The 27,402-nt window shown below is 37.6% G+C and overlaps 1 protein-coding gene across 3 annotated transcripts; it reads left to right on the top strand.

The window, feature by feature from the left end:
* Positions 1-1,248: 1,248 nt before the first annotated feature.
* AQP (aquaporin) lies at positions 1,249-27,402 on the top strand. 3 transcript variants are annotated; one of them, XM_074105353.1, is made up of 8 exons: positions 1,249-1,567; positions 1,716-1,831; positions 15,693-15,876; positions 18,585-18,707; positions 19,310-19,461; positions 22,463-22,601; positions 24,675-24,779; positions 26,143-27,402. In XM_074105353.1, the coding sequence occupies exons 2-8, from the start codon at positions 1,781-1,783 to the stop codon at positions 26,367-26,369; spliced, it is 981 nt and encodes a 326-aa protein (XP_073961454.1). In that variant the 5' UTR covers positions 1,249-1,567; positions 1,716-1,780; the 3' UTR covers positions 26,370-27,402. The 3 variants fall into 3 exon arrangements, with proteins under 3 accessions (XP_073961454.1, XP_073961453.1, XP_073961455.1); XM_074105352.1 differs by having other exon boundaries at positions 1,253-1,563; XM_074105354.1 differs by lacking the exon at positions 24,675-24,779 and having other exon boundaries at positions 1,355-1,563.

Here is a 27,402-nt window from a genome sequence, read left to right as displayed (position 1 = left end):
AGTGGCCTAATTTTTAAATTGGTTGCCTGTATCATAGTGTACAATTGTGCATGCATGCAAATAATAACGCACAGTGAGTCCATAAATGACTATCAATTTGTTTCAATGCTCCCATGCAGCGAGGCAAAGATTATTTGGAAACAGAATTACAAAAAAATATGAGTATTTAGGTTATTTTTTTTTCGACTGGATGGAAAACGAGCAAGTGGGTCTCCTGATGGTAAGCGATCACGACCACCCATAACCATCTGCAACACCAGGGGTATTGCAGATGCGTTGCCTACCTGGAGGCCTAAGATGGGATACCAATCAAGTGCCAGTAATTTCACCGGCTGTCTTACCACGCCGAAACACAACAGTGCAAGCACTGCTGCTTCACGGCAGGATTAGCGAGCAAGATGGTGGTAGCAATCCGGACAGACCTTGCACAAGGTCCTACCACCTGCAAAATATAGTTAAAATATAGTTTATAGTTATTTATTAAATTTTATGCTCGTAAATTTTTACAACAAAAACATCGGTATTACCTATATACAAACAACAATCCCAACACAATACCTGCAAGATAACAGTAACAACAGCGGTCCATCGAGGTAGGTAAGGGTATCTACTTTCTACTAAAAAGCAAAGAAGCAAAAATGTTTAAATAAACATTTTATTTCTGTTTGTATGACTAGTTGACATTGGTGTTGGTAGAGTCAAAACGTCAGCATTCACATATTTTTTGAGTGAAAAAAATACACATGCATAATACCACTTCCTTAAAAAAGATAAAGCATAATATAATTTTACTATTACAACTATCTATCTATACCTATAAATGAGTAAGAGTAGGTAATGTTACTGAATGACAGACTGACTGACTGCTAGTCAACGCACAGCCCAAACTACTTGAGCTATAGACACTTGAAATTTGGCAGACATTCCTTGGGGATCATAAAGGTGCATCTAGCCAATTTTTTATCTCAGCATCATCAGCACGAAATCAAAGCTGTGGGACATAACTTACTTATAATATGTGTAAGGTTGATTTTATATTATAAAACCTCTCGTGTCTACTGAAATTTCTTTAGTGAAGCTGTGTAGGATGAAACAATTTCATCCTACGATGAAACAAAACATATATGTAGGACAATTTGTAAAATAGGTAATATTTTTCCAAATACATAGTCCTTACCCTACGCCATTACATATTATTATTCTTTGCCGCCATATGCGTTACACAGGGTACATGTTAACAACATTTTTGTTCTTTTTTCGGCGACACTGAGTGTCGCACATGTGGTGGCACATGGGGTGGCTTGTATTTTTCTATTTCCACATCGCTTGAAAGTATAAAATGGTATCCCAGGGAGATACGATCCGTAGTTCTGTGTCGTACGCTTCTAAATTAAGATCGCCTTCGCTCGGCCTCGCTACAATGCTCACACGCACACCCACCCGTCTCTCTACTAAAACCAAACGTAGTACATATTATATTTTTTCTCGAAACCGACTTTTCCAAACGTGACACGCGATTTATGATTTGTGAAATAGTATTTTCGCTCCAGGACTTCTAAAATGGTAAGTCTACTGAATAAGCAGTGAGTTAAAAATAGATTTCGTATGATCTTGAATTTTAGTCCGGTCTCATTTAGTTTCGATTACAAAATGCCCGCGTAACAGTACTTTAAAACTCAGTGATTATTTTTAATTGGTTTCTTTTTAATTTTCAGTCAGTGAAGTGAAAACCAAGTGAAATTTATAACGACTTCTCAAGGTGAAGCCGGAATAAATCAAAATGAAGTTCACGATAGATGTCCTGGGGATATTTTTAAAAGTAGTTGTTAAGGTAAGTCATTACTCTGATAATCCACATTTATTCCTAGTTATTGATTCACTGAGAAAGTCAGTAAAAGGTCACAGGTACCTCTTTCTAATTTTTTATATTCCGTCTGAGAAAATACCAATGAAAAAAATCTTTAATTTACAAATGAAGGAAGAATAAACGACCATCTTCTTAACTCATGTTGACAAAATATTACTCCGAAATTATATAGGTAGGTGGTTTTTTAACAATACCTACACAGCTACACATTGTTTCACAAAAATTTCAGGAGACATTTTTAGGGATTGATTTTTAGAATGGCTTTTAGGGAATTTCGACAGTGGTGTAACAGAAAACGGTAGCTCAAATTATGTTGTGAATAAAAAAGGTTTTTGATCAAATATTACAAATATACTACCCAACAGAAATTAGGGGCCACGCTGTGGTGCCACGGGAAATTCGTTGGTAAAACGAAAATACTAATACATAAAGTCATTTCCATCATCAACATACTTAACACAATACAAATTCTTTTCGTTCAATTAAATGTTGGTAAATACCAAACGTAAACGCAAACGTTGATAAAAACGCAAACGTATTTTGCGTTTCGTTTTACCGATAAATCTCAAGTGGTCCTTATATTTTTAGGGTTCCGTATTTGACTAGTTACTCATGCTTATTGTGTTTTGGCCAAGGCAATGGGAAAAAGATCTTCCGTGTGCGTCTCAGACTCAGTATGCATACTAATTAAATGCTCACGCATGTATGAACGGTTTTGATCAATTATTTGTTTATTTTGTGGGATGATTTTGACATTTAGTAAGTAGTTGGTTCTACATTAAGTACTGACCGTCACATTTATTGACTAATTAGCAAAAAATTACAGTTCTAATTCAAGACGTCGAGTACCTAGTACTTTACAGTCGATACTTCAGTTGCAGTTAAAGCTATATATTTTTGTTTGAGTAATCAGTATAAATCAGTTATTTATTTGCTCAAACACGGTACCTACCCACAAAGACGATGGTTTACACATATTTTAATATACGTGTTTTGTCACAAACACAATCAAAATGTTTTAAAGTTGTGTGTTATCAGATGCATAAAATAACTATCTATAACCTAAACTGACAAATTGACAATGAAACGACTCCAACGGTTTCGATGAAATTTGGCATGTGGGGGTTTTTGGGGATGACAAATCGATCTAACTTGTTCTTATCTCTGGGAAAAGGCTTATTACTGAGTTTTAGCCCGAGCAAAGCTCGGTACCCAGGTACTGTTAATTAAGTGATAATTAGACGACCAGATGGCCTAGTTAGAGAACCTGACTACGAAGCTTGAGGTCCCGGGTTCGATTCCCGCGTCGGGGCAGATATTTGTATGAAAAATACGAATGTTTGTTCTCGGGTCTTGGGTGTTTAATATGTATTTAAGTATGTATCTATCTATATAATTATATTTATCCGTTGCTTAGTACCCATAACACAAGCTTTGCTAAGCTTACTTTGGGACTAGGTCAATTGGTGTGAATTGTCCCGTGATACTTATTTATTTATTTATTAACCGTAGCCGGCACACTGCAGCACCATCAGGACTGCAAGCGTTGCCGGCCTTGCAAGAAATGGTACATTAGCTTTTTGAAGGTATATTGTAGTGAGTTGGAAAAACTTCGGCCGCCAAACTGTTCCTTAAATTGCATGTGCGGGGTAAAAAGAAACGATTAACGATTATGCATAGGAAAAATTCGTGTCTAGATTCCTGTCCAGCAGTGGTGTAGGGGTTATAGCACGCAGCACGGATTGCTGAGGACCTGGGTTCGATTCCCAGTGCTGGTCTCTTTTTCTGGTCTTTCTGGGCATCCATGTCTCAGTTTGTATTTCCGATATGTTTTCACGGGATACCCGTAAAAGTAACAAATTTGGAGTTGAAATAAAAAATACCAAAGACTCCAAAAAACCATTCATAATTTGATTGTTTAGTAGCGACATCTCTTGTCTGGGTGAGCGGTTGGTTCCGAAAGAGTGTAATGTTTGTCGACGAAACTAGATGTCGCTAGTGCAGCTACTTAAGTAGCATAGTAGAAATAAGCAACCTGAGATATGTATGCATAGGAAAAATTCGTGTCTAGATTTCTGTCCAGCAGTGGTGTAGGGGTTATAGCACGCAGCACGGATTGCTGAGGACCTGAGTTCGATTCCCAGTGCTGGTCTCTTTTTCTGGTTTTTCTGTGCATCCATGTCTCAGTTTTGTATTTTAGAAACGATTAAACCACACGGGGGATAACCGCCACCCATCAAGATGATGTTGATGGAAGCTACTTTTATTTCGATTTATGAGATCAGACGTTTCCCGGTGGGAAACCATTATGCTCCGTTTGGATCTTTAAGTCTAGTAAAATATACAAACATTTACTACATAAACCCATTGTTTTGTATGATCGTACGTTTAATGTTTAATAAAAACCTCGTAAACAAATATGAGATCCGAGACAAAACTGAGATTACCGTTATTATCCTCTTTTGATGTTAATATTACATAACAATCAGGAATCAAGATTTTCATCCCGTCGTTTACGTCTCTGGCTCCTCGCCAATATTTTAAACAACAGAGAAAATAATAAAACTGGCAGATTACTAAAGGGATCTGGGATTCGTTTTACATTCCTTTATAGGGTCCCGTTTCGCTATCTAATAATAATCCTAGTTTCGCTTAGTTAATCGGTCTGTCAGTCTGTAGTCAGTAGACGGCTTAGCTCAATGACTTTTAAAAAGCTGTAATTTGGTTAGGGTACAATAGTTATTTGTGCAACAAGTGAGCAAAGTTGTTTTTTGTTTCGAGTGTTGATTTTGAATCCCGAGTAAGCGAAGGATTCTATAATTGAATCACGAGCGTAAGCGAGTGATTCTAGGTTAGAATCCTGAGAGCAGCAAGGGATTCAAACACACGAGATGCAAAAAAACTTTGGTCTCGTGTGACACATACAATTTTTCACCTCAGCAGCGAGAACATAATTTAAATGTAACATAAGAATAAAACCACATAAACCTACCTGTTTACAAAACAAACACCATTTTTTAAATATAATCCGATTATTAAGAAACAAATATAATCACATTTAAAACTCTTACTCAAAAATCATACGAACAGTCTCGATTACATCTTTGAAAAGTCACCAGAAAGTTAAGAATGCCCAATATTGTTGAAAAGCGGTAAATAGAGAGGTTTTGAATTCGGAACGAAAAAGTGTCCAGTAAGTAGGTACAATACAAATCTCATAACTCATAACATGCATTGTAATTTGGACTTAGAACTTCTTGATACATATGTTATACTTATTTTTAATACTGCAAAAGCCTCATCTTTGGGTCATTAAAAAGTTTGAACAATAAACGTATAATGTATTATAAATGTTATTAAACCTTTAAATAGGTTTTTTTTTAGATTTCCGTTACATAAACATAAATAGATTTGTTACAAATTCATTCAATTTGACAAATATTTATTCCAACTGTAGGGGCAGTATACGGAATTATTCAAAAAAAGAAAAGAAGAGAAGCTGCTTTCGTGCAACGAGGTTGCATACTTTATTAAAAGAACCGGAAAATTTACATTTTGGAAATATTTCGTTGTCATGTAATTTTTTAGGTATCGATGTATTTTTAATAACATAAATTGTAATCAACTCATTTGATCCTATCTTTCGCTGTTTTCGTGTTGAAGTGAAAGTGACAGATCAAAGTGAAGTTCAAATATTTGGAATTCAGTGAGTAGACCCAACACTATCTTCAGCATTAAAAAAAAAAAGATACTTTGTCTCACGGAGTGAGCAAAATGCGATTTTGCTCACTGATTTCTCATAGTAAAACCTGCCTGTTTGAGGTGCTGAGGTGAAAAAACAATTTTTGAAATTGAAAAAAACTGTAAGTACCTACTTATGTAATTCCTTTATACGCAGTGTTTTTTTTCTTGTAAACCTTATGCTGTGAGTTATCATAGGATTGCGTCCATAATCAATTTTCCGATTGAGACTAATAATTCATACTGTAATTGGTCTACTGACTGATAGACTCATAAAACCTGTACCACTCCACTGGAGCCAGATAATTAAAATTTATTGACAGTCTTACACCTTCTTAACTAGAGATGTACTTAGACCTTTCCTGGGAATATCCGAGTTTTGAATAATAATAAGGTATGTTATATAATGTGTTTATCCGTTGATTAGTATACAATAGGAGAAGTATTTTTTTGGTTTGAGCCTAAATATAAGGCCTAGATCAATTAACAATAAGTAATTATTATTGTCCTAAGATTTTTATTTTACGTATCTGAATTTTATTTGTAAACTTGACTGAAGTTGTCCTATTGTGTATAAATAAAGGAGGTAATCTATTCACATCTTCAGTGCTGAGTCATTATTGTCTAACGCACTCGGAATCAGTTGTTTCCACCACTTCTTTCTGTCACACGGTGTAAGACGATGATAGAAAAAGATGGTGAATGCGATCGCGAGCGCCAGGCCTTTTACTACGAAGTGCAAAATTCGAACTTCGTATCTTGCCGTCCCGCTGACATTTATATTATTTAATACGAGAGTGAGAGGGACTGTAAGATACGAGCTTTGATTTTCGAATTTCGTAGTAGGTACCTAACCCCTCTCCCTGAGCGGTACCTATACTTGGTTTGGTTAGGTAATTAACTAAATGTAAACAAACTTCAACTGCCAGATTTGGCACATTCAAGGATTTTTAGTACATTGTGTCTTAAGGCGGTAAACAAGAATTATGAACGAGAGTCTATTAGAAGCCCGAAGTCGAAGACTGTTTAATGAGTCGATGTTCGTAATTCTAGTACCGCCCGTGCGACATACAATGTTTTTCATCATATTTGCGAGTAGTATATTTGTACCAATAATTGCCGATACCGCTGACTACGCTCTGAGCGCCAGCTCCCTTCCCCCACAGCATGTGCATGTGCCCGACGTGCCGACACCGCGCTCCTGCACACCATGCAGTAACAAACTCATTTACCGACCTTGGCTTCATGAATGTAAACGACTCAACTTTCATGACAAGCACATTAAGCCGAGATTTGGCAAGCAAGGTAGTCTGCATGTTACGACACTGTTTACGAGCAAGTGTGATGAAAAAACATTTTAATTATCTATCATTGTAATACAAACTAGACTAGTGTATTTCAATACAGAAATGGAAATGTTTAGATAGTTTAATGGGGGAATTTCAATATTTAAGACACCAATTGACGTTGTTTTGTTTACATTTAGTTAATTACCTAAACGTTTCAATTATAGAGCATAGCCACAGAATAGTACGTCAAATACCCACGTGCCACCTGACAATCATTATTGTGAGTCCAATTGCATTGTATGAGTATGACAAATGCGATTTGTTTTGTTACCAGCTTGGCAGCCATAACTATAGACTTTGGCAGTTCTCAGCCATAAACATAGTAAGCAGTTAGATAACCTTGCGTGAATTGTCACAGTAATAATTTGTTTTATTTAAGGTTTTATTTTCAAATCTGTTCCATATTATAAATAACGGTTGCATGTGAATGGCGGTGACAGGGAGGGATTCTGATTGGTCGAGAGATCCCGAATATACCTCTAATGATGACCTTTGCTTTGGGACGGTGAGTAAGAACTTAAGAAGATAGCAATAGGATCAGAGTTTGATGTCAGTAGCTCATATCGCAGTACCGTATCGTACCTACAGTTGTAGGTCAGTGATCTGCATCACTTTTTTAGTCGATCCGAAGAAAGAGAGAGTTAGTATACAAAACCTTTACCATACCATATTGTCATCACTAACGCCACGACCGTAAATAAATCGAGTTATAGTGGTGCCACATTGCTTACTGATTATACAGAGGATGGCAAAGGAATAAAGATATTGCATTTATAAAGTATCCCTTGTGCATCGTGCAATAATCTCTGAATCGCGTTCAACGGAACCCTTTGAAATGCTGGACGCAAACACGTAAGTCGGATCCGGAACAATTGAGAGTACGTTCCGGCGGCGCTCTGGAATAGATCCGGACGGATGCTCGTCGGTTGTGGAATGTGGTGTGGCATACGGGAGCAAGTACCGGACGGGCACACGGTTGGTTTACAGTCTTAGAGCGTTTTTTGAACGATACGATCACTGGTATGATTACGAACCAAATAAATTAAAACTGATCTGAAAACGAGACTCATAATACAGTTATTTTACTTGCTCCGAAGATGAATCGATATTTTCGGAATTTAGGATCGGATAGTGTAAAAACACTCTTACTAGAGCGAATATAGCACAAGTAGTAGAGCAGAAGTACCGTTTGTGGCACCTGCACCGTTTATGGCCATTTATTGTTTAAATATACGTTTGAAATAAATTTATCGTACTTAATAATCATTACAAACTTTTTTCGTTTCAGTATAAACTTTTGAAATCTCACTAAACATATTATTTTAATACTATAACTTTTTATACGAGTATTGAAGATGTTAAAATCCAACTGCCCTGTCCGTTTTACTCTTCCGTACTTTCCTCATTTCTGTGTCAACATTCGTTCAATTGGTGCAAACACTGCCAATCCACTCGAATCAGATTCATCAACAAAACTATAGTTTCAGAGATAACAGATACAACATGACACTTCAAAAGGTCATAAAAGCGATCTTTCCGGATTGGCAACGCGTGCATAGTAACTCAACATACAACAAGTCGCAGGCGGGAGTAATTTGAAGCTTACTAGTCACGAGATTCTGTCCTAATTTTTCGGCGACATAGTAAAAACATACTGGTCACGTTTGTTCTTTCCTCCCGTGTGTTCTTCATTTCGGTGTCACCTTACAAACGTTCAACTGTCGCAAACACTACCAAGCCGTACGGACAAGATTTGTCAACTTCACGTGGTTAATGTCAAACTTTGCATTAATTTGTAGCAGAATTCTCTCTTCCAAGTAGCTACACTCTTGACAGCTTTAATTTAGCCCTCTGGCTAAGATAGAATACCTAATTTTAGTGGAAATATTAGCGAATAAGATGGTGGTACTGATTCGGATGGGGCAAGCATAAGGTCTTATCATGAAGGACCTAGGTGTTCTGTTCGATACCCGTCTTACGTTCCATGACCGTATCAAGAACATAGCCGCCGACTGTTTTAAAAGATTGGGCTTCGTTATGAGGAACGCGCGGGAGTTCCATGACGCCAGTGCAATCAAATTACTACGAGTATATATTGCTCTGGTGGGAAGTAAACTCGAGGCGGGTGCTGTTGTATGGAACCCTTATGAGTGTAGTTACGATTTGCTTCTTGGAAAAGTGCAAAAAGCCTTCTTAAGGTTCATTTACAAAAAATGTATGGATACTATCCTCTGTTGTGTTGTACCCCACAAAATTTCTTCTTGGTCAATGTCTTCTTGTTGACAATGGCGTGTGACATCTTGCGAGGCAATTCAGATTGTTCTGATTTGGTGACGATGCTCGTAAGATTGGCAGTCCCATTTTCCCCAAAAAATCTTCTCAGACCACGTAACCATAGTCTGCTTGCAGTACCAAAGACTCGTACTGTGTCGCATCGTAAAACGTGTCTTAACTCCCTTCTGTCATCAGCACCTGAATCTGACCTTTTTTCAAGTCGAACTTTGTCTGAGTTTTTCTGAGGCGATGGATGGAAGTGGAGAAAGTATTTAGCTGTATACAATAATTGAATTTTACAGTCAATTGGCTTACAGCTGTAATACTGTGTAAATTTTGTTTTACTTAATAAATAAATAAATCATCCATCGCTCCATGTACCTACATCAATCCATGAAAAGTGGCCGGAGACTTATTTTGAAATTACAAATAATCCTCCCACTAGCGTATAAGCTTAACACATTGTATATCGTCGGGAGATCGCTTGCTGACTTATTTATGAGGGAATAAGTCAATCGTTATTCTGCAGGCGACAATAAGGCTACGTCGGCGATGGAACACGGGAAAGAAGTTAAATTATTTTCTGTGAAAGTATGTGACACAGTCAGAAGCTAGTGCAATAAAAAATCCAATTAACAAAAGAAAAAATATACTTATGTCCAATAATATTGTGATAATCAACTGACGAACAAAGTAGAATATTTTTTTCACACCTATCATTCAGAAAAGTAACTTTTGTTCCCTGACAAGAGGGATCAAAGTGAAACTTTTCTATTCAAAGTGCTTTTCTAAGTGTGTTTTTACAAATGCATTTTTTTAAAGTTGATAATTGTTAAACCATGCCATTTTCTATGCTGGTTGCTCTTTAATTATATTTAGAATTGTTTTAATTCAATTTTCGTCATACTCGGTGTGAAAAGTTGTATGAGTCACTTGGGAGCAAAATTATTTTCATCTTGGGCATTAACAGGTCAACAATCCCTTCACGCTCATGATTCTATTGTAGGATCCTTCGCTACATTCTGAATTCAATATACCACCCTCGCCCTATTACTCCCTCCTACTATTTTTACCCAGAAAACTCATATAAAAGCTCATATAAAAATAAATGGTGTAAAATTGATTAAAAACAACAGAAGAAATAAAAAAAGGAATTTCTATTTCTATATTACCGTCTGTATTTACTTCCACGATCGATGCTTTCAGATTTTTGCCACATTCACTGTCAATGGGCTACGTTTTTTCTCTAAAATAATCCAATTTTAAGAAGTTATCTTCGTTACATTCTGAGCTGCCAAAATTAACATATGGCTGGAATTCAATAAATAGTCAATTGAGGTGGCTAAAAAATGTCAGAGTCAGTACAGACTACCGAACCAACTGAATTGGGACTCCGCCGTGGAACCTTTTCACATAAAATAGACATGCCACCATCGCATTGCTTGAGAAGGGAACTCATAAGAAACTTTCTGCGAGAGTGTTCTACTACGAGTATATGATATTAGATGGCCTAGTGGTTAGAGAACCTGACTACGAAGCTTGAGGTCCCGGGTTCGATTCCCGTGTCGGGGCTTGGGTGTTTAATATGTATTTAAGTATGCATCTATCTATATAATTATATTTATCCGTGCTTAGTACCCATAACACAAGCTTTGCTAAGCTTACTTTGGGTCAATTGGTGTGAATTGTCCCGTGATATTTATTTATTTATTATTATATGTTCTACGGTGTGGCAGGAATCAAATACTTTGAATGATAGTTTTTAATTTAACTTCAAGTCCAATGCATCTCTGCTCTTCTGTAAACAACTCAACTGAAAAATGTTACTATCTCTATTTCCTGATAACGGATAAAATCTTTCGACTATCTTCAAAGTTCCACGAGAAGTTGGATGTCATCGCTGGAAGAGATTCGATTCTATTTTTTAACTTAGCCTACATTTCTTGAACTAGATTTATCTCTAGATGTTTGAAACAAGTTTTAAAAGTAGTGCTCTGCAGCGATGATTTTTTAGGATGCTATTTTAAATTCATAATGATTAAGCATTTTAATGGACGTGTTTACTTTTGCTCGGAAATCGTTCTAGCAACTACGAGTATTTGAGTTCGTGCCATGATGTTCATCGTCGTCAGAGTCTTAAATAATCTAAGTCAGACACAGTTAAGTTGGTACAAACGCAACGGAACAGTCGCACTATTTATTAGTACTTGATTTTAAGAGTAAATAAAAACTTACTACAATTTTCAGGGGTAAATTAAATAACCTAACAAACAAAAAGTTGGACAACCCCCGACTTTGTTACTTCTAAGTTCAATATCTCAAAAACGGCTAAACCGATTTTGATGAAACATGTCTAGAAAACCATCGCTAGAAAACCTGATTTCAAATAAAAAGCCGTATTCAAATCGGTCCACACAGACACACATAGCGGTCAAACTTATACACCCCCCTTTTTTCCGTCGGGGGTTAAAAATAAAATAGGAATTACTGTGGTAGTGGGGTGATTTGACAACGCGGTAAATAGAGTAGGTAGAAGGATTTTTTGGGTTGAGACCAAAGTCCTTGCTTTTTAAGTATAAAGGGTAGCGCACACAGGATGGCACTATATTTTCAAATTTTGTTATTTATTTCAGCATTTAAAATTGCTGAAATCAGAAATCAGAAATGTTTATTTGCTAGAACACAAGTTACAAAGATGTTATGTTATAGTTTCTTATCTAATGTATTCAGCCTGCATGCAGGCGTGCAAATTATTGAGAGTATGTACAGTTACAATTTTTTATTATTAAGAATGCCATGAAATATTCCTAATTTTCAATAATAATAATATAATGACAATACAGTAAGAAATAGAGGGGGTCCTTAGAATAAACAACAAAAATCATACAAATTATGTCAATTGTCGAGATACATTTGAACGCTATAAAAACACTCATCTAAGAGCCAGGTTGTGAGGCATCGTCTAAAAGCATTACCATTCAGCATCCTCAAACTATCTGGAAGACGATTGTAAATGACAATGCGCATATATTAACATTTTTTACACATCGAGATTTGAACAAGAAGTTCATAATTTTTGCCTAGCTTTCTCTATTAAACACTTCACTAAACTTAAAATATGAAGCTGTGTTAACGGGTCAAATCTTGGACGCCTAATTTAACCCACTTCCAGTAGTCGGATCGACTGAATTTGGTAGACATTATGTGATGATGCAAGTACCTACAGTCAACAAATGGCACAGTAAGATATACAACCTTGTATTAAAAATGATATTTTTTAACAAAAACTTATTTTACCAAGAAAATTCTGAGGATTTGTCTTACAACGGTAGTCAAATTTCCTGTTCAAATATTTCAGAACATTTCTAAGATAAGTACCTTTTATGTAAAGCTACAAACAAGACAAGGAACTTGGGAGTTTTCGACAAATCACCGAGATAGCATTGTGTTTACTAAGACGCTAGAATCTAAAGCTACCTACTTGGAGCTTTAAACATAGTTCAGTTTGATTTAGTCCAGGGAACTTACTTCATTTGCTTTGACTGTCTGTCTGTTTTGGCAACCTAGACGGCAATATTGTTATGATAATGCCTTAAATTGTTATTAGATGGGCATGGTTTTAGAAACAGCGTCCTTAAAAATATCATTGACAACCCCTGACATTGTCAATTCAAAGTTGAATATCTCAAAAACGGCTGAAACGATTTTGATAAAACCATCGCTAGGAAACCCGTTTTCAAATAAATAAACCGCATTCAACCGGTTCACCCGTTTAAGAGCTACGGTGCCACAGACAGACATGATGACAGACACACACACAGAGACACATAGCGGTCAAACTTATAACACCTCTCTTTTTGCGACGGGGGTCCAAAATGGTGGAAATGGCTGCTCTATGATATCGGCCTTGCAACCAACCCTAGTTTTCATTTACTCGTAGACTACCTAAAAATATACAATGCAAAAAAAACGGCAAAAAAATTAAAAACAATAAAAATACATAACAGTGTCCGCGTAGACCTGTCGCCTTAGCTCCTAGGTAAAAGAAAACATAGAAACTCCCACGTGCAACGGCATGGCATGGAGCTGGGTCAAACAAAGCCTTTTTTCGAAATGAAGGAGGAAGTGTATAATGAAATGAGGGCTATCGTTTTTTGTCTCACTAGATGGCGCACTGTTGCGTGAGGTTTTTAAGTATGGCTTTCAAAGTCTGTTATTACGGGCGTGAAAACAAAGTTTAGATTAAAATCATATTTAATACACCTTAAAACCGTACCATAAAAATTTCGAGCATGTCACAGTGTTGCATAGTCCCCGTTTTGTTCGGAAAAAAGGGAGGACGAAGGTTTCCGAAAGACAAAACTGTCTCAAAACACAGACATTCATTGCCCCGGAACGCATATTTGCCATAATTAATTTCAGATATTGCAAAATATTCACAAAATTATTCTAATTATAAATAAACCCGCGTAGCTCACCCAAAAACTATGAGATTTGACATTTCGGAGACCTCACGCTACACTAGCGCCTCTAGTGGCGATATTCATCCGCGATAGCCCCATTGGCACGTTATTTCTATGTTTCTAACACCGTCTATTTACTTCAACAACTGTTCATTACAATAATCATGCCCTGTTTATGTTATCTAACATCATTTAAAAATGAATTCATGTTCTGCAAAATGGAAAATATATTCACGAGTATAGCGATAAAACGCGATAGCGGGTAATAAATAACATTATATATGGGAATATATTCCCATTCCGTACATCTATGACTTTCAAATGTTCTCCCAATTTAGTAGCGAATCGGTTGGAACAAAAGAGTTCAATAACACTTGTCTTTTTACTGACTTTCTTACGACTACTAACGGTTTTCTGGAAAAGCTTCTTGGAAAGCTTATTTTTTAATGCTATTTCGGTGAAAAGCGACAACAATTGATGAAAATATGGATATTTTATAAAACCAGACAACAGATGTGTGATCTGTGATTATAAAGTAACTAGCTTTTACCCGCGGCTCCGCCCGCGTGGTATTCGGTTATCGTTATCGCACGCTGTTCCCTCGGGAACTGTGCATTTTTCTGGGATAAAAAGTAGCCTATGTCACTCTCGGGCCCATAAACTATCTCTATGACAAAAATCACGTCGATCCGTCGCTCCGTTACGGCGTGAAAGACGGACAAACACACAAACACACTTTCGCATTTATAATATTAGTATGGATATCTTACTAAGTTTCAGGTGTTTTAAGATGATTATAGCTAAGTTTTTAGTGACTGACTGCGAAGGTTGCGTGTTCGATCCCCGTGAGAGCAAATATTTTGTGTGATGAATACGAATGCTTGTACATACTTGAGTCTTGGATGTTTGTATGTATTTAAGTGTACTTATATTTATCTATAAAGGTGTTAATTTAATTAAATAACTGAAAACCTCAGACACCCCAAAAATATTTTTAATTTTAAGTCAGTTGATTGCATGTATTTTTAAATGCCTTTATTATTTTGAGAGATATTCGTGTGTTTTGCTAGGAGTAATTCTACTGCATTTCTAACTCTACGCTTCACACATTGACAGCAAAACGGCCATTATTAAGTTATCAAAATAGTATGCAACACCACTAAATATTTAATTGGCGCCAGTCGCAGTCGTAACTTTTAGACTGGGCGCAATAAAAAAAGGTATTTTATAACACAAACATAATGTAATTGATTCTACTCTCGTTTCTGAGCAAACTACATTCTGGTTTTCATTTATTTAATTAACACCTTGTATATGTATCTATGTCTATAGTCTAGCATCCATAGTATAAGCTTTGCTTAGTTTGGGGCTACGTCAATGAGGGCTATCGCGAATGAATTCGCCACTAGAGGCGCTAGTGTAGCGTGAGGTCTCCGAAATGTCAAATCTCATAGTTTTTGAGTGAGCTACGAGGGTTTATTTATAATTAGAATAATTGTGTGAATATTTTGTAATATCTGAAATTAATTATGACAAATATGCGTTCCGGGACAATGAATGTCTGTGTTTTGAGACAGTTTTGTCTTTCGGAAACCTTTGTCCTCCCTTTTTTCCGAACAAAACGGGGACTATGCAACACTGTGGCATGCTCGACATTTTTATGGTACGGTTTTAAGGTGTATTAAATATGATTTTAATCTAAACTTTGTTTTCACGCCCGTAATAACAGACTTTGAAAGCCATACTTAAAAACCTCACGCAACAGTGCGCCATCTAATGAGACAAAAAACGATAGCCCTCATTGGTGTGATTTGTCTCAAGATATTATTAGGTATTATTTTAAAAAATACTTTTATGTGGATTAATAACAACACGGCAGTGGCAACTAAACTATTTACGCAAACATGCTTGAACCTTGTTGTACAAATAGATAAATAAATTAAGAAATCGAACCACCTTAATTAAAACCACCCTACATTATCTTTAACTTTTTTTTAGATAAACAAAGTAACCTTCGCCCCCTTGGTAGTGTCGACACTATTTATCCTACTCACGTCGTTGCTGGCTCACTGCGCGCGACGCCTGGTGCAGAAGCTAGTCAAGGAGTCCTTCGTGCGAGTGCTGCTGGAAGAGGCGATCGCCGCTGCCGAACTATGCGGGTGCTGCTTCGAACTGATTGTTGGTAAGAGCTCGTGCGAAACAAAGGAGGAAAAATTTAAAGCCTCATATTCATCGTAAACATTTTGCTGAGCTACATTGTTGAATCAACGTGTTGCTGAGCTGAGTCATGTTGCCGTGTTGCCACTTGGTGAGCGAAAACTCAGCAACACGTTGATTCAGCAATGTAGCTCAACAAAATGTTTACATGAATACGAGGCTTAAGTGTATTGTAACACAGGGTGTAATTGTGAACGATCCAAAATTAGTGTTCCTAGCTCAGTTAATGCTGGACAATATAATGCATTAACTTTAAAATTTGCGGTTTCCATACCTTTTATTAAATCACGAATCTGTTATATTGAAACCGCAAATTTTATCTGACTAATTTCAACAATCAGTTAATGCATTATATTGTCCAGCATTAAATAAACTGGAAACACTAATTTTGGATCACGTTCAAAATTGCATCCTGTATAATCTACTTACTTTATACCCTTCTGCTCAACTAGCTGAGCAATACATAATTTAATTGAGCAGTGGAGAACAAGAGGACAGGATGCCTTACTAAATTCAGAAGGCTTCCGGGACAAGCGTGGGTGGTGTTTACTATCTCTCGCCATCAACGAAGCCTAAATAGCATCTGACTAGATCATCAACTACCGAGTCACCTTTCGTAGTTACGAAACCAGTCAGGGACAAAGAAGAGAAATGTTTTAAAACGGCCTTACACATAACAGTCCACCAGAGTAGATACTCATATGTGAAGACGCCTTATTGTCATACTTGGAATCACAATCGTTTTCAATACTTACTTCTGTCCCATGGTATAAGTTGAGGTTAGAAAGAAATCGTGATTTCGCGAACGTCACAGCGTCAGACATTAGGGCCACAGGTTTGCCTACGCAGGTCAAGTAGAAGCAAGTGAGATTCGAATTTGCGTAGGTTTCAAAACTGCACAGGTTTATTTCCACTCACGCTCCAGTGTACTCACGCAGGTATACCTCCAGTACAGTCACCAGCACCAATATCTGACACAACAAGCGTGCATAAATATCTGATACGACTCTATTTCTAGGGACGGTAGTACGTGTCAGATATTTTTGCACGCTCCGCTGTGGTGACTGTACCTATACGTTGTCTATACGTTGGACCGTAGCGTCTATGGCCAGCAAGTTTTGAAAAACAACTCATGTAATACATAGGTATATGAAGAACTGTTTTTTTGTTAAAAAATAAACTTTTTTTAATGACTGCGCTTTTTTTGCACATGATTGTCATTCAAATTACGTATCCGTATACTATGTTTCAAATCGATGTCATTCACTATTGAGGATTTCCTTCTTGCAGATACAGATTGCTGTACTGTCACCAAGTAAACTTAGGTACATGAGTAGGTATGCTAAATTTCAGCTCAATCGAATACCAGAGAATACTCGTATGGCCGAAAAATGTTCCGCAAATTTTTAAACAACAACTTACATACAAGCAGACTAATTTCAATATATTCTTCAGCATTAACTGAGTTTGAAACTCTAATTTTATATCACTCTCAAAATTCCGCCCTGTGTAAAACATGCACTGTATCTAAAATGGACAGGGTGCTTAATACCAAGGACCACGTATATATGGTTCTTGTTAATACTGATAATATAACCAAGAAGCTTTAACAATAACCCGAAGAAAATACGTGTAACTATTATTATTCAATTTAAATTAATCTCCCAAAATTTACTTTTAAATATGATTAGAAAATTCGTCCGAGACTACTTAATTGCTTGAATTTTATCTTGTTTGAGGTAAACAGCTGCTAATTCACTTTTGGATCTTTACATAGCCAATTAATTAACCAGTAATCCCTCTACAGAACGCAAATAAACTTCTTAAGTAAATTTAATACAATTACACTTGAGCAAAACTTATTTTAAAGCATATTTGCGAATATATTAATAAGTTACAGACTCTTGGATATACATGGATACAGATAGCAGGCTAACTAAATCCATTATATAAATCTAATAGACAACTCCGTATTCAAATCCTCGAATACAGCACCTGCATTACGTGACTATGTTTGTTTAAATAGTAACTGCAGTCAGCCGTGTTCATAAAAAAGTATTTTTAAACAACACAAGTGTTTACCTCAAACGCCAAAGCAAACTGAACTCTCCAAACTCCATTACTTATTTATGTTCTCTAGACGAACGGAAGCGCGCTGAATAAACTGAAAACAATTCTTGGTTCGAATCAACCAGTCCATCTGCAATTTATGAATATATTACACCCACTTGGGATAACTGCACTTCGTCTGTGATCGGAGTATTCTGACAGGAGATACGGTAAACTTTGAATATAAGTTTCCGCTCTCTAGACCGAGCACTAGCTGTTACATGATTGTTCATTTGATTGGCACTTTCTTTTTTTCACAATACAAATTAAAACAGATACACAAGAAATACAAAAACGGACAATGTTGACAATTTTTACAAAGCTAGTTCTTTGGGTGCTACCGCCACCGAAATATCGAGAGTAAAGTACGCAGAAATACACAGACAACTGTAAGCATTTACAAAAAAATAAGAAAGGATAGAAGTGAAATTAATACTGACATCTATAAGAGACTATGAGTCAAGTGGGCGGGTACGGGTTCAAACTGAGATCCCAACTAAACCAATGAATGAGGTTATAGTCAACTATCATAAATAATTAACGACATATTTTATTTTATTACAGTTGCGGACAATTTTGGCGTAGGCACGTATGCTATATTCCTGTTCGCACTCACGATCTGGTGGTCGCTTAACTGGGGGGAGGCCACCGCGTGCCCCTACACCCACATTGAGGATATTATTGAAGGTAAGATCTCATTTTGTTTATGGTATCCTGGTCTCAGACCTCACTTAAAAAGAGGACTCAGCAAGCCTCCAGCAATATCGGATGACATAACCTAACCAACCTAACCAACAAAAAGTTCAATATCTCGGCATTTTCCGCATTCAACTTTCATTTCTTTTATCTACACTTACAGGAATAACAACGACATTCTAATAGCTTTTCTAGCTACTGACAGTTCCCATAGGTGGGGTAGTTACCTACATACTTCCATTAGCGGTATGGTACTAGGTATTAGAACTGATTCATTTCGCCTGATTTTTCTTCACGCTTCCTTAGTTTCATGCAACAAATAGAAAATAACCCTACCTGGACCTGAGTGGCATCTTAGTTCCCAATCAGCATTGGGCCTGCGTAGGAGCTACGGGCCAAGCTCTCTCATTCGGAGACGTACGATCAGGGACTTCAGTTCATGAAGTGACAACGCAATAATTAACAAGGAAAATCGTAATGACTTCATTTTTGAAAAGGTTCCATAGTTGCTCATGTATAGTCCTTGACTGTACATTAGGCCGCGATGATGATGATGATGATGATAATGATAATGATGATCTATTTGTCTCCAGGCAAGGGTGACATCCGGAAGGCGTTACTGAAGACCTGGGCAGAGCTCGCCGGTGGATTGCTGGTCTTTAAGTACGTCCAGATGTACTGGGCTCTCGAGATCGCAGAAACACATAAGGACAAGGCTTTTGAGGACTGCAAGGCTGATTTACAGGTAATATCAATAGTTATTTGCAAAATTTTTGAGTGAAGCATGATTTAGCTTGTGATGACTGCTTCAAATGAAATACTTAGGTACTTAAAATCTCAAAATCAAATTTATAACAAAGTACGAGTATGACATTTTTACGGTTTTTTCAATCGGTTTTTTAATAATGATGCATCTATTGATCGCGTGAACTGATAAACTCTACTTTATGCTAACAAAAGACCGCTCTGAGTACTTCCTCCACCTCCACGACTTCCTGATAAAAAGAAACAGACAGACCGTCTAGTCAGACGGTCGGATTGATATTTATAAAGGGGTTGAGGAGAAAGGGAAGATTCTGACTCTAAAAATGAACAAGACAAGAACAGTTTCGCTCGGGTTAATACTAATTTGTTTGAGTTTTCGTGTACTAATCAGAGGCCGTATTGCCTAACGTTTCTGGCGCAATCAAGTGACAGTTTTTGTATGCGAAATCTGTCATTTGATTGCGATCGCGAGCATCAGAAACGTTAGGCATTACGGCCTCAGCACCCAAATGCGAATCGAGAAGGCAAGGGCCTCCCGGTTTCAACGAGCGGTGCCACAGCAACTCCCGACACAGACAAGTCTGCATTTACCTTAGATGCAAGAACCAGAGTCCGTTAGGGTACATACTTTTGTTACGGGACGTCGATTCATTTTTTAGAATGCAGAATCGGTAATTTTGTATGAAGGGTGGGCCAAATTTTGTGCCGCTGAGTATTTACGGCTGCCACGTTTCTTCAGTGCTTCGTCTCCTATGTTTGTCGAAGTCTGCACTGATGGTTTTGACCAGGGATGGGGAAACTGCGGCCCGCGGGCCATCTCCGGCCCGCGAAGGCTTGAAATCCGGCCCGCGACCATCAAACAAAAATCAAGAGAAGATTTCGTATTGTTAGAAATTTTATTCTCATTGGCAATGGCCAGCTTGCATACAACAATCACGCATTGTTTCGCGAGCGCGTGCGAGATGAGCGAACATCAAAAATATTGCACAATAAATGAGTGTTTCAGAAAATACATATCAATATTTTTATTTCAGTAAATAACATAGCAAAATGCAACAACTTGGCCCGCCATTATATTTCGTTAGTATACGAGTAGGTATATTGGCACGCGAAGGAAAAAGTTTCCCCACCCCTGGTTTTGACACTGTCTGGCGCAAAAAAGTGACTCATTGGTAGCATGCTCATTTTAAGGATGATAGCTAATAAGTTCGATTGTCCTATAATGTGGAAGTTTGCTCAAAGGACAAAAAATCACAATTATTTATTGTATACTAACGTCGTAGGTTACCTAAGAATAACAAACACAATTGTGGACTTCTTTGTTGTCTTGAAATAAATGACAGATAACTAAATAAAAAATATAGTGTGTATTTTTGATACTACCTCAAACTTGAAGGGTGTTAGTGAAGGCCCTAAAAATCACATTTTATTATGTTTTAGTAAAAAATTTAGACTTATTATTTTCCTTACAAAATTAATTAGCACGCAATGTGTCACTACGTGATACTACTTTGTTTTTATTCAAAACGTCGCACTTGTTGACGTGACAGCTGTCACAGAACAGAACGCTTCTCTCTCGTATCAAATTATTGTACGCATTACATTGCTGCTCGAAAATATTTCAAAAATTACGCACTGCTAGTTAATTCTAAATTAACAATTTGTTTTGATATCGGTTCACAGCACTTAAATCTTCGTCTGGTTACAGTTTGAGGTAGTATCAAAAATACACACTGTATATCGGGCGATTTTGCCAATTTTTGCTGTGACATGTCATGACATTTGGTTCGATTCTCTCCTACAATAACCAACTCCCCTCCCATATTATTATTTTCAGGGTTCGTAAAAATTTAATTGAAAATTTATTGTCATAATTGTCATACGTCATTTCAATCTATTTTTCTTGTATTTTACGATCCCTGATAATTTTATAACAATTAGTGAAGTGTTTATTTTCTTTTAACAGTAGAACAATAAAACTTTTTTATATAAAAGGTATTTATGCGTCTTGACGACCAGTAACAATTTTAGGTTTACAAGACTAAAAAGTTTTTATGCCACATAGGTACAAATCTCATGTGAGATGTCGCAAAAAGCTAAGTATAAATTACTAAAAGAGTCAGCCACAGTTCACGTTCACGATACCTTTATGTCTCGTGGTTGTCCAAATGGATTCACTGAAAATCAGCGTCTTTGCATTTCATAATGTCAACAATAAATTCACTTTAAGTACCTTTGTTTCTTAGACAGGCTTTGTAAATTACTGTAATATTGTGGTGATGTTTTTCAAAATAAATAAATCATTCATTCATTCAAACAAGATTCATTTAGGTAATTTTACTTTGTTTTTGTAGAATAATAATTACGTGATATTTGCCGCCCCCATGTGAGATTACATGAGATTAGGCTCGACTCCATCCCCCTGAATACCCCTCGTAATTAATGGATGCCCCCAAAGGAAAAGATACGCAACAAGAAGTTAGTTAATTCATACCTACGTCATTTTGCGGAGGTCCAAATCAAAGAACTACAACAACAAACTCTTACCTTTGAACCGGTCTTCTTTGCACTTTTGGTAGCGCTGTAGCAAGAAAGCCAAAAGTACGTACGTAACCAGAAAACTACAAACAAAACTCCAGTTTCATTCCTTGTTTTTGTGCAATATAGTGTTTACAACTAGTTTATGTCTTACACATACAAACATCACGCCTGTATTCCCAAATGGGGTAGGCAGAGCACACGAAACGTTACCGCTTCGGAGAGCCACATTTAGCAATTTTAGGTTTTACGTTTGACAAAAATAGTACAATAGTGACAGATTGCTAGCCTGTCGCCTACGGTATACCATAACCTATATCCTCAGTCGCCTCTTACGACATCCACGGATGAAATAGAGAGGTGTAATTCCAACCCGACACCACACGGGTTAAGGTCTTAAGACTACAATGAGTACCTAATTAAGACATCGTCCTCGATTCTAGGTGCCAGTTCTCTATGGAGCAGTGGTGGAGGGCATAGCCACCTGCCTCTGTCGCCTCGCCTCCAAGAGTCTCGGGGTCCTCAACCCTCGATTCGCGTCCGCCATTGACTCCTTCATCGGAACCTCACTCGTCGTTGCCGGTAAGTCTGTAGACGAGCTATTTATGGCTAAAGTTGCTGGTGAGAGAGTGAAGAGCTGCCAGAGTGACTAATCTATGCTAGTGGCCGATTTATTTTCTCTACAACTGTTGATATAAGTAAAATAAGTGTGATCAAAATCTCGCTTCTTTAAAACATCATCATGCTTTTGTTTTTAATTTATGAGCTTTCCCAAAAACTTAGTGAATTTCATTTTCGACTCATATTTACAAACAAAATTACAGGTAGGTGCTTATGGTGAATAAAACTGAGCCTAATGAATATTGTCTCAAAGTGTCCCTCGCCACTCTCTCTGAAAATCTTCTGTGATCTCTCTAAAGCGATAAGGCCGACTATTGCTTACCTTGTAACTGTACCTACTGCTTAGGTACTATTTTGTATGTAGTGTATAAAGAGTCATCGAAGTGTATTCTTTTTTTGTTACCATAAATCAAATAATTTCTTGGACATCGCAGTCGAAAATGAAACGAACAAACTTTTTGAGAAAGTTTTATAACAACAACACTTTATTAACAACGTGAACATAAAGGTGAAGCCAGACGAGCGTCATTTTTTGAGTCGTGAGCCGCGTATTTTCGGTCGCGTAATTTCTGCTGCATTTGGTTTTATACAAAAGTCCAGTTTGTGTCACATACGGCGACTCAAAATGAGTCAAAGTCAAAGTCACTCAAAGGGCTATGGAAAGGTCTATGCTCGGGGTTTCTCTGCGGGATAGAATCAGAAATGATGATATCCGCAGTAGAACTAAGGTTACCGACATAGCCCGAAGAATTGCGAAACTGAAGTGGCAGTGGGCGGGGCACATTGCTCGCAGGACTGATGGCCGATGGGGTCGTAGGTAGGTTCTCGAACGGCGTCCGCGGACCGGGAGACGAGCTGTCAAGGCCTCCAACAAGATGGAGCGACGACCTGAATAAGATCGCGGGATTGCGTTGGATGCGGAAAGCACGAGACCGGTCTGAGTGGAGAGCCTTGGGGGAGGCCTATGTCCAGCAGTGGACGTCTTTCGGCTGACATGATGATGTGGCACAGTACGTATGTGGCCGAGTACAATGTACCAATAACACACCAACTACTTAATACTTTGCTGAATATAATTATGTTAATAAATATGGTACTCATCCGTGGTACAGAAACAAATACATTCACATTTCAAATTATTGAATACTCAATCCCACCGCTGCCAACATCACGCTTAAAACAAATTTCAACCTATTGCCAGACATAAAGCAAATCTCCACCGCGTCACTGCGCACAGTCCACATGACTACCCTCGAAACAAATTTACTTTTATGTCGCATTAACCCACACCATTCGACTAACTCGAAACTGCAATTAACTTAAGAGAAATTGGATCAGGGAAGTTAATGTTTTAACTTCTTCAGCGCTTATAGGGCTTAGTGCTATGAACATTGCGTAAAATACGGTCAATGGTTGTTTAAATTTGAAGCCACCAGAACATCAATGTTTTAAATAAAATAATCATTGTACCACCACCAATTTAATACATTGAATCATTGTACCGCTAAAGTAAAATTTGCAGGGGTGAGAGTTTATGTCGGAGAGTTTTCAAAACAAGTTTCTCGATTACATAGTAACAGGGGACTTTCTCACTAGTAGATGGTTGACAAATGCATCAAATAGTTACGTAGTGATAAATACTTAAACATATCAGAAGAGGCTTAGCCTTCTTTGTCAGTAAAATCTTTATGTAATTAGTGACATCTTACAAACTAATCAATGAATCAATACAATATTACTATATGTCATTGGAATTAATTGATGTAGGTAGTCCTGTGAAAATAAATATAATTTGCTTAACATTTCATAATTCAATGCCATTGCAATGTTAAATTGGTCAAATATAATAATTTTAAGAGAATGTCAAAAAATAACAAATCAATTGTTGTGTAATAATCTATTCACTATTGCCTGGTCATGAGATTATTTCTCAGGATTACGCGTGTTGCTGAATGACCAAGAGCTTAGATTTGAACAGGTCATAAAGAAAGCATCCCCATTCCCACCGCACTCATCTCAGTTCTCATATTGCAGGTGTCCTGACTAGGCACACGGTATTCGTCTACCGCTATCAGGACAATTTAAGTGCCAATGCGGACCTAAGCGTGTCCATCTTTTGCAAAGTGCATTTAGGAAAAGGTACATTGTTTCCAAAATTAAATGTCCACTAACGCCATCTTCATGCTTTAATTGTAAATAGTAAATGCATGGTTGGTCACGCTTCATGTCGGTGCAGTACGGCGGTTTATAAGGCACATAGAAAAACAATGACAAAAGAACATTAGGTACGGATGGGAAACTTGCATGGGAAATCAGACGTTTTATTTGCGGAGTCCCTGTCCTTGAACTGAAAGCAGTTTTCTTGCTACTCTGTCACCTCACCACAGCACGCGGAGTGTAAGTGTGACAGCAGCGGTATCATTCCTATGCCGGCAACCGCGACACACGACCGCGACCCGCTACTTAGTATGAACTTAGTCGCGCGACGCGGCGATCGCTTGCATCCGTCAGTGCTTCATATTTATTCATACCTGCTAAGCAGTCAGTAGGTAACGCGATCCAAGTCCTTATTGTCTAACGCACTCGGAATCAGAATCGTTTTCACCACTATTTTCTATCACATGGTTTAGGATGAGGGTAGAAAGAGATAGTAAATGCAATCGTGAGCGCCCGCGCATCAGACAATAAGGCGGTCGCGGTCGTGAGTCGCGGTCGCCGGTCACAGTCGAGTAGCAGGAAAATTGTTCTCAGTTCATAAAAATTGGGCTATCAATTTTGCTCTTAGGTTTGTCCCTTATGAATAGACAATAAAGCCCATATCACATTTTTAATGATATATTTGAACTTTTTACCATGTGCCTTGTTGACTTAACCGTACTATATAAGTACATATAAGCATACAGACATTGAACGCCATTCGTATTAGAATTCGTTGCTAGTTTCATCATCACATAGATAAGTACGCACAATATATGAGTTCGGAAGACTACATATTTATACGCTCCTTAGATATTTAATGAGTTATGTTTCCGTCTTTAAGGGTACCTATTTTACCCAATCATTTTTGTATTGGTAATAAAATGAATCAAGTATTTGACTAAATCCGAATGAATGTGCGTATGTACAAAGATGTTTAACTAGTAATTTTCAATGAAGATTACTATGCCACGTCTTTAACGCTATATTTTAAACCAATATTTGAAACATTTTGTCACCATCAATATTATTGCATTAAAAAAAATTGACTAGGGCAAAGTACTTAAATACAGACAAGAACATGTTTTCTGTAAATATCGTGAATACATCGCGCGGCTTGTATGCCCACGCTTGGCCAGATACTGGAGAATGATGAAGAATTAATCAGTCCATCCTTTACATTAATTGGGAGATTTAGTCGAACGAGCCAAAGGCACAAATTAAAATATTCCGGATTGATTTACAACATGTAGTACTACTTACGCCAAGGATTCCCTACCACTTCAACTGATCTTTCTCTTTGCAGCCTTCGACTACTCCGGAGGTTACTTCAACCCGGTTCTTGCCACATCTTTGAAGGCTGGCTGCGACGGTCACACGCTGCTCGAGCACGCCGTGGTCTACTGGATCGGCGCCTGCGCCGGCTCTATCCTCTCTGTCTACGTCTACAAGCTCCCAGCCATCCAGAAATACCTCGCTCCAGCCACCACTGAAGTCAACGGCGACAGTATTTGGGGTGACAAGGAGGATTAAACCCAGTACCAAAGTGATACCTGATGCTAGTCAATAAGGGTCGGTGTTGTTTTGGATTTTTTTTGTGATTGCCAATGCCAAGGAAACTTTAACCGCGTATCCATTAGAGCAGCCTCAGATCGAGCTGCCTCGACTTGAAGCAAACAGACTCAGTTTGACGCATGGGCTCGAGGCACGTTGCTAATCAAACCGAGGCGACAGACCTCATTATGATCCATAACGTGCGAGCCAGTTTATTCCGTCTCCATCAAATGCACTGCTCGGACTGAGGCTCCTTTGAGCACGGCAAATAAATCGACAGTGGATCGGCTCGCGGCGACGGATTTGCCTCGTGTCGCAGCGCCTCCACTTGCTCGGCCTCGGAGCGAGGCAGCCGCTCGGCCCGAGGCTGCCTCTATAGTAGATAGATACGCGGCTATTGATTCAAGTTTAACACGTGCGCTGCCTGGTTGAAAACCTTGCGACACCTAATAATTAATCCTTCAGTTGTCGTAAATAAACATAGAATTTTTATAAAGCGAACCAGCAAAACGGCTATTTCAGTTGTAAACAAATTATGAATATGAACTACTTACATGAACGGAAAATAGGCGATTATTTCGTCATAAACGAAAATAGTCAAATGATATCTAATGTTTTTATTGAGATAGCCATAATTATATTTGGGTCTTAATTGCTAAAACCCATGTCGTAGCCCTTAATTACGGCGCGTACTTATTACAACCCTTAATGTCTACCCTTTTAATGTCCAAGGAAATCTCATTAATCGTTTTGTAATTGGAATTTTGCCTCGTAGAAAATAATATGTTTATGTAAGGCTGCAATAATTAAAAAAAATTAAAAAAAAACTATAAATAAATCCACAAGCAATCTCATTTAAATTTAAAACAACTTTAAATTTGTTCGAATAAAACGGCCCTAAGATTTTTTAATTTTATATCCAACGATTAAGAATTAGTCAAGTGGTCCTTCCAAAAATATAATAAGTGCTACGTACTCCTGCTGTAAATAAATATTAATTGTTTTATTTATT

The sequence above is a fragment of the Choristoneura fumiferana genome, chromosome 23, assembly GCF_025370935.1.
Source record: "Choristoneura fumiferana chromosome 23, NRCan_CFum_1, whole genome shotgun sequence".
Classification (NCBI taxonomy): domain Eukaryota; kingdom Metazoa; phylum Arthropoda; class Insecta; order Lepidoptera; family Tortricidae; genus Choristoneura; species Choristoneura fumiferana.
The sequence above is the reverse complement of the archived record's forward strand: the minus strand, read 5'-3'. Positions and strand labels throughout refer to the sequence as shown.